Source organism: Haliotis asinina, chromosome 12, assembly GCF_037392515.1.
Source record: "Haliotis asinina isolate JCU_RB_2024 chromosome 12, JCU_Hal_asi_v2, whole genome shotgun sequence".
Lineage (NCBI taxonomy): Eukaryota > Metazoa > Mollusca > Gastropoda > Lepetellida > Haliotidae > Haliotis > Haliotis asinina.
The window spans coordinates 31723362-31732742 of record NC_090291.1 but is presented as its reverse complement, the minus strand read 5'-3'; the positions used below and the strand labels follow the sequence as shown (position 1 = coordinate 31732742).

The 9381-nt window shown below is 40.4% G+C and overlaps 1 protein-coding gene across 1 annotated transcript; it reads right to left on the bottom strand.

Annotated features, from left to right (window-relative positions):
• Positions 1–551: 551 nt before the first annotated feature.
• LOC137257671 (atrial natriuretic peptide receptor 2-like) lies at positions 552–6789 on the bottom strand. Its single transcript, XM_067795031.1, has 3 exons — positions 6448–6789; positions 2437–5026; positions 552–1462 (listed from the first exon to the last, which is right to left on the bottom strand). The coding sequence occupies exons 1-3, from the start codon at positions 6768–6770 to the stop codon at positions 1145–1147; spliced, it is 3231 nt and encodes a 1076-aa protein (XP_067651132.1). The 5' UTR covers positions 6771–6789; the 3' UTR covers positions 552–1144.
• Positions 6790–9381: the final 2592 nt, after the last annotated feature.

Here is a 9381-nt window from a genome sequence, read left to right as displayed (position 1 = left end):
GCTTCATGCGTGATTCAATGTTATTCGAGACAAAGAAGTACTACCATGAAGCACCAGAAGAGTTCGGAATTCACAGCGGTGTACATTGAAAATAATACATCGCCCGTAAGCGGGGTACATTGAAATTAAAAGAATAGCGCTAAGCCAATCAGAAAGCGACATTCATGCGTGAGGAAGATAAGACTGAATGTTACCATCCGAAAACGACAGCGATCTAAAAGCGGTTCCTTTTCCCACTGAAAGACTGAGTTCGATTCCCAACACGAGTACACTATGTGAAGACCACGTATGGTGCTCCCCGCCGTTGAATATTGTTGAAACCCAACTTTAAATATAACGAATCACTCGTTCAAAATTATAACTATCGAAAACGTGAGAGTAACAAACCTTTTGAGTAACTGACATCATCAGCGGGCGCATATATACTGCTAAAAAGACACTCAGTTCTTTCATATTACTGTATATGTAATTAACCTTTCATGTCAAGACAGGATACATTAAAATAATTTAAATAAAAGCAATAGGAATGAATCGAATGGTTGATAACGTCTTTCAGTTAGTATATGTAAAGTCATATGCATTAACAAAGGAAAATGATCACACGCAAAGCATTTCTGGAGTATAAGAAGATTATAGATTGAAAAATATCTTGTCATGATGTAAGTGTACTGAAAAGTTGTCAAGACATATAAACACATGGAAGTTAATGTAATAATATAAGATAAAACGGCTAAATGTGATTAACTGCCAGGGGACATTCTGAGTGAGCAAACAGTGTCTTAAATCAAATTCGTATGTAAACCGGGATTATGCCTCACCATGATACATGAATCCGGATGAAGTCTCAATGTCTGTCCCAGATAAATTTATCCTGATACAATCTGACCCAAGTAAGGCCATGATACATCAGATTAGATGAAGTCTTATCAGGATATATTGTAACAGGATCATGTCGTGGGATAGAGTAAATCGGGATGACTGACTTAAATAACGACAAATATTATCTGAACACAACCCTTTGCTGTTTCTTTCTCGTCCCGTTCTCGAAATGCTTTCTTTGTTGCCATAGAGATGACAACTCCAAATCCTTTGGATAAACTGAGGTAGTACCCTCCTTTAAACGACAAGCATTATACCTGCTCCACTATAACTGCTCCACAGGGTGTATTTTGTTTTTGGAAGGTTTTCCTTTAGGTGGCTTCACAGTAACCAGCGGATTCAAACCCCAAGATGAAATACTTTCAGAAGGGACAATATCCGAATTGACATCTCTGTCTTCTTGTCCACTTGTCGAACCATTATTTGACTTAATAGAACCACGTGATTTGTCTGATGATTTCGAGGCACGTGACTCACTCCGAGATTTCTCGGTATCTACACCTGAATCTACTGATATATCCGATGGAATGTCAACAACGAGGCAGTCTCGTCCCTTCAACCAATAGGAGTCCACCCTAATGCCCTGTAAGAAAAGATAATAATCATCGTCTCTATACTGACTCTAGCTATATAGAAAGCAGAGATGGTGATGACAAAGCAAATATATGTCAGTAAAGTGGGATAGTCATTTTTTCGATAAGTTATCTTGGTACAGGTGTCTGCGACGTTGTAATACCTACTTGAATTCTCTATATTAAAAGTAGTCAATGTAAATAGATGTAACAAAGATGAATGTATTGACAGCAATGAAATATGTTTGCTACAAAACATACGGCCAACAGAGGTCTAAATTCATAATACCAGCTATCAAAATACCTATTTGCTTTTAAGAAAAATAGTCAATAGTAACAAGTATTATTGTATTTCCATATTGTTCAAGTCAATTCAAACAGACTGACAACATCGTAAAATTATTCCGCAACTCTGGTTCCTCTTTCAAGGAACAGGCTTTCGGATTGAACCTATAGGACGATATAGGATGATTGTCATGTTCACCCCAACCGCAATATCAAAGTTGAAGGTTGTGGGTAACACAAGTATGGAAGTAATCAGAAATGTAAATATGCCAAGACTTTCATTTCCCTCACTCTTGAGAGTTTATGACATAATAAAATACATAAGTCCTGCTTAACGTCATATTGGAACCAGCTAGTCTCTGACTTAACTTCACATTCATTTTCAGATTAGAAAACGCTCCAAGAAAACATCTAAATTTACACCACTTGGCACTTTCTAGCATAATCTATGCACTTTGTGTCTTAACTTGTAACACGTGAAATGAACAAATGTAGTTCTTTTTTCGAATTAATACATCAGATAGCTTTCATATCAATTTCTGCTGCTTTTGCCCAATTATCAAATTACGTATGTCCTCAAGGCCTAAAACGACCTTTTCTCCCACAGCACGTTATGAAGCCATGATCTAAACCGGATACAGTTTACAATGGCATCAACCTATCCCAATGACTCATCCTGGAAACACATCAAACTTCTTACCCTGTGTTCAATTTGCTCCGCTGGCTCCACAAAGAAGTATGTTTTCTTACAAATATGTTTGTACATAATGGTGGAGATTCGAACTTTGGAGCATGTCGACTGAGACAGAAGACTCTTCGTGACGTCAATGGAGTCACCCATGATGACAAACTTGGGCGCTGTATGACCAACAATACCAGCAACAACGCTGCCGATATGTGCCCCAAGGCGTAACTCAAATGGCTTGGATATGGAAGAAGGACAAGTTGCTTTACTGGCTTGTGAGATAATGTCTAGAGCAATATTAGCCACTGTCTCAACACTCTTCTCAATTATAGGTTTATCATCCTGCAATCCAACAGCAACAGCAAAACAATCGCCCTGAAGATTCATACGGTACGTGTCCTTGTTTTCTAAAGCTGTTTCAATTTCAGTATGAATGTCATTCAAGTACTGAACAATATCTTTAGCATTTGCGATCTCATTCATATATTTAATGTTCATAACATCCACCATGATTATTCCCAGGGAAGAATACACTTTCGTCTCGACCGACTGTCCGTTGGTGATCCTCTTTACTAAATGACTTGGGATGATATCATTCATCATCGTCTCCATGTTCCGTTTGGCAACAGTAAGCTCTGAAGTCCTCTCCTCAACACGTTCCTCCAGATGAGCAGTATATTCCTCCATAGCCTCCATCATTGAATCAAGGACGGACTTTCGACTTGACCGTGATTGTCTCAACATCTTCAATATCTGTTCAAAAGTTGGCCTCGTGGCTGCATTGTCCGACCAAGTAATTTCCATAACTTGCCTCACGTTCAAAGGTGTGTCGTCATTAGGTTGAGGGCGGAGATTATTGTTAACAACAGCTTTCAGAACCTCATCTGGGCTAAGAGAATCTGCATGTTCTGCATAAGGATCCTCACGTGTGAAAATCTCTTGTGTAATTATTCCGAAACTAAACACATCGGTTTGTGTTGACGGCGGTAGCTCAAAATCGCTTCGAAGAATCTCTGGAGCAACCCAGAAGTCTCGGAATGCAGCCGCATATTTACTAAGGTAGTGTGGATCTTTTCGAACAAACTGAAGAGGGTTCTTTTTCCGGTACAGCTGCTTAAACAACCTACAATATTCCCAGTCCCCCACTTTAACCATCCACCTTGAGTCAATGAGACAACACGAAGAGCTGAGACTACCGTGCACTATGCCATGATTGTGCAGGAAATTCATACCACTAGCGATATCTGTAGATAAGGAAAACTTGAAGTCGTTCGTAAGGTTATACTTTTCATTTTGAAGAATATCAGTCATAGGTCCTTTTCCACAGTATTCACCAATGACATATTTTTCATTATCTAGGTTAGTCAGACCAAAGAACCTTATCACGTTTGTATGGATTATGGAGTCCCTCATCCATAGTAGCAGCCTTTTCATCTCTCTATTTATGGTTGCCATTTCTTTAATCTCTAAAAGTCGAATTCCGATAACATGCCCTTTCCATTTTCCTGGCCACTGAAGAATCTGATCAAGGAGCTCGGATCCTTCAGGAATGTCCTCAATATTTTGTAAAGACTTTATTGACTTCATGGTGCCCAATTTGGACCTGCCTCCTGATAGAACCTTATCATCCAGATAGAAGATTATATCCTCAATTGGAATGTCCCATTCGTCATTATCTATCATTTTATTAAGTTTCCATCTCTGGAATGCTATGTAACCGATTAGTGCAGCGAGCAGCAACAAAATAAGAGGAACTGACACCGCAACAGGTACCAGCCAGGTATTTGCAACACGATTCTCCTCCGCTATGTCTGCTTGAACCATATTCCACACAGACTGGCCTCTACATGTTATCTTCTCCAAGACTTGGGCCACATTCTTGTCCACGAGGACTTTCGACAAAGGCACAAGGTGCACTGCCGTGCACGCATCCTTAGCTTCCTGGCTGTGCATGAACCAGTCCACATAGCGCACCAACTCCTTGGCCGAATCACAATTAGTCATTTTCGTTTGATACACAAGCATGTATGTGAAGCCTGCTATAGGGTAAGCATTGTCATGGTCCTGATCTGATAGTGTTCCAGTTAGCGAGTCTCCAACATTCTGGGACCATCTGTCCATTGCTCCTTGTATGGCTGTGGTGGTTGATCTCACAAACCTGCCTTTCCTGTTCTGTAAGGTAGCATACTTTATCCCATGTTCGCTAGCTCCAGCGACGGAGATGTAGCCTATGGTGTATTTTATTGACAGCAGCAGCCCGGACACACCTACACTTTTTTGACCATATATATTGATGACGCTCGCGTTCCATTTGTAAGGTCGGTTTTCCTCTGTATTGAACCCCTTGTCAAACACGCCAAAGGTGTCGTTCCATTCCTTGCTGAAGCTGCTCAAGGCTGCGGTGAACATGCTTGTTGTTCCGGACTTGTCTGCCCTTGCTATCACTTTGATAGTTTCGTTGGGTAAGTTACAAAATGGATTTCTTTCAGCAATGCTTGAGTCATTCCAGGAACGAAAAGTCCCGTTGAAGATGCCAACCACGTGATCACGAGTGAGGTTTAAATGTGTGTCACACTCGGGTATATTGTAGCCCAGTACTGTTCCCCTGAGAAAAGATGGTGAGAGTCAGATTTATTTCTAAGCATCACAAAGGACATATTCAGAATTAAATAGTGACAGTGAGCTTACTTTTACGCTGCACTCGGAAATATTCAAGCTATGTGCCAACTTTCTGTATATATTGCTGTTATATTTTACTGATCGGTTGTTTATTTTTCGTATACTGTTCGTTGACATAAGTGAGTGGGTGAGTTTAGCGACCAGCAACATTCCAGCTATATGGAGGCGATCTACAAATAATGGACCAGACAATCCAGTGCATGAGCATCGATCCACCAAAATGGGATAAGATGACATGGGTCAACCATGTCAGCGATCCGGTTAGTCGCCTGTTGCGACAAGTGAGTTTGGGTAACCATTCTAACTTCGCATATTGAAGGTATGATTTACCGTTACGATGGCCCTTACTAGAGACCACATATATGGTTTGGTGGCGCCTGTCATGCACCCAAAAGAATGGTTTTGGAAACTTTTATAATATACTCAGCAAGTCGTATGGTAATCCTATTATAGGCATGATAAATAGTATAGTGGTCCCTCAAAAATTGAATGGAGACCCGCACCATGGGTCAAACAAAAGGAATTGAGGCCCATACAGTTCCAATGAGCCATCTGATATATCACGTGAAGCCTTTTTGTCAAGTGATGGTGGATTAGCCTGATGGTTAAAGCGTCCGCTCGTCACGCTGAAGACCCGGGTTATGTTTTTTCTCTCAGAAATACAAATTTAACACGTGTTAATAAGTTGTTGATTCAGTCATGCTCGTTCTTACAGCCACTCATTCTTATAGTGGACAAATCGGGACGCGGCCAAGTCAAAATTACCTTTATTGAGTGGCAATAAGAAATTGTTACGCGCACAAATAAATGTGACGCGCCGATGCCCGAGAAACATTACACGTTATTTAACTTGGTTGACACATGTCATCGTTTCCCAGTTGTGAATATATATGCTCATGCTATTGGTCACTGAGATGTCGGGTGCAGGCTCGATCAGATACACACCGCCGCCAAACAGCTGGAATATTTCTGTGGCGAAGAACTAAACTTAGTAACATTACTGAAACGAAACACTTTCTGACAAACCTTGAGTCATAGTTCAGGTTAGTCGGAGATTCGAACCCACGATCGTAGATTTCTGGCAAACCAATGATACACCATTCAACATCTTCGCGAATTCCGAAGACATATACTGAACAACAAAAGAAACGCAACGCTTTTTGTCAGGTTTTAAGTGGAGGACATAAACATGAACGCGTCCTTTTTGAGACTTCATTTTTTTTCGAAAAATGCGTTTCTTTTGCTGTTCAGCAAATGCATGGATACTTACTTTGGGCACGTGCGAACTGTTTGAGCGTTCATCTTTAGCTGAAGTGAGAACACAGCATTAAACCCGGATTTACTTACCCCGCTAACGTTGGAAACATCACGATATCGGGAGCTTGTTTTCTTTCTTCTGCAGACATGAGGGAGTCCGACCCGGCGAATTCTAGGTTTCCATCGTTGCTTATGATACGTTTCCGCCCACTCCCACTTCCAACCGACAGGTAAGTTGCGTTGACGTCGGTAGCTCGCTGCTGACGGTACAATTTATACGATGCTGTCCAGCTTTTGTATACCTGTTCAGGAAAACTAGCGCCTGCCCCTCGCAGCTGTACCGTCCCCTCACAGTGTGGGACGTACGTCAAAATGAAGAGTTGCAAAATGGCGCCGCTGAGTCGTCTGCTCATTGTCGTAAATCGATATGGAACCGCTTTTCACATTTAGATGCTGTTTTGTCACCGACTGTACCTGTACACACAACACAGATAAATCTCGCATACATATTCCGCCATTGTCATGTTGTTTTAGATGATTTCACTGTCGTAAAATGATAAGGCTGCTGAATGTCCTTGTGGCGTCAACGGAATCCATATTTAGCACGTCTCTATGGTGACAGGTCCGCGAGATCTCACATGATGCAACGGTCTGACTCTTAAATACCACTTTATTGTGTCACGTTACACAGACATCTTCAGTTTCCTTTGCGCATATATTCCACGGAGCCATACATCTATAACCTTCATGTTGGCCTTCGTAATTTCCGTGATCTTTTTCATCACCCCAGGGCGAACGATTACAGAATATCCACTTGCGAGCTCTCCTTCCTGACTTGTCTGAAAAATATGGCATGGTAAGAGTTCGATGACAATCATAAGTAACCTAAAGCTGCTATAATGAAGAAATGGCTCATTAGTATGATTACCATGGGACAGACTTGTAACGGTTACATGTATGCCATTGTCCCGTCGTTTGACAGTCATGTGTCTGTAACTGTAACCGATAGTGAGTGAGTTTTACGCCGCACGCAGCAATATTTCACCTATATGGCGGCGGTCTGTAAATAATCGAATCTGGACCAGAAAATCCAGTGATCAACAATATGAGCATCGATCTGCGCAATTGGGAACCGTTGACGTGTGTCAACCAAGTCAGCGAGCCTGACAACCCGATCACGTTAGTCGTCACTTACGACAAGCAGGGTCGCCTTTTACAGCAAGCATGGATGGCTGAAGGCCTATTCTACCCCGGACCTTCACGGGTATAACCGATAGGGTATCAAGAGAGATAGATAATAATTAGTGAATAACCAACGAAGTACGAGCGACTACGGCAGATATGCCTGAGTTGAAATAATGTTCACAGACATTATTTTAACTGTCAACTTGAACAAGGTCGTTCACCTTGATCTGGGCTAGCCTAATGGCGGCCAGGTTTCTTGACTAAAAATGCTAACGATTTTAGTAGTTTTTTAAATAAAACAGTTATTTATTTAAAAGAAATCCTTCCTATTTATAACGTAATTGTATTGCAAAATAACAATGTCTGACAAAAACAGTTTTCACATTATTTAATCATCATGTTTTCTTTCTAAAAGCTCTTATTGTGTGAGTACAGCTCGTTCTAATTATCAATGAAAAGCTAAGATTTGTCAGTGAACTTGGATCATGAAAAGTAGATCCGTCAACCAATCACATTTCTTCTCTGCTTAGGTGACCAATCAACGTTGAGAATCACCGAAAATAATCACCTGTGTATCCTAGCCCGTATGCTTAATAAACCAAAGCTCATCAACTTCACTACAAACGTCAGTTCCGGCCTGCTGTCTAATAACGTAATTTAAATTATCAAATGTCACTCACGTTCCAAAGGAACGTCAGTCATTTCAACGTTTTCCAAATTCTCTAAACAAGCCATAAACATGCATAGTTCCATCCACTAATTGCCGTTTCGTCATACATTATCACATCAATCACGAAACACGCCCTTCAGTCGATAAATGTTTGTGTAATAATCCCAACGTTCTGAAACAACCCTCGTGCCTCTTCGCTAGCAAAGAAAACGAAGAAAATGTCAGGATCGGAAATTGCATAAGTTTATCCCAAGATTGTAAATATCAAAGGCTGGATGTGATACGCTTATGCATGTATGTACAGCCATGGCAAATCTTAAATTGGCTGTTAAATATTTATATAAAACTGTAATCACGATATCGGCGTACTTCGATGGCACCAGAACATTGATTGAGTAAAGAAAGAACTCTCTCTGGCCAGACAAAAGCGTGCTAATGATATGTAAAACATGAACATAAACACATGTAACTGGGGTTACTGGAATAATTACCATTAATCAACATGTTAATGGTAAAGATGTTTGGTTGCTGGAAACGTGCAGGTACAAAAACTCAACCTAGACACACACCTATTATCAAAAAATATTATTTTTCAACCATTGCTTTGAAAAGGAAAATCAATGCATAGTAGTAGCTGTGTCTTAATTTAGAATTCACTCCCGTTTGATTTGGAGAACTTTTCTTACATTTTTTCAAAGGTTCTCGATTTTTATGTCAACTAAACCGATTCCAAGCAAACGAAAGCTTGCTGCGGGTTAAAGAAGATTAGTGATACTCTTGATGCTGAAGCATTTAATACTGGGGAGAAAACGAAACGACACATCTCGACTGATTTTATAATACGTTTGTAACTGAAAACAGTTGGCCACATTGTTAAAAAAACACCCCCATTTCTCTTTGCTGACACTTACCACCCAAAGAAGACTTGCATATAGTTCTACTAATTACGGTAACATTTCAGAATTAAACCAAATGGTTTCACCAAATCGTCAAGTGATGACGTGTGTCTGACATTTTATTCTTTTTTTTTACCCCTGTTTTCATAAAAAATGTCTTTACATCAACACAGCCCAAAATGGCTTGATAGAGATTGTTTGAGGCGTGAGTGGAGGTTAATAGAACAATCAGATATACTAACTTTACTTTCAGTTTCCAGGTTCACGAAAAGG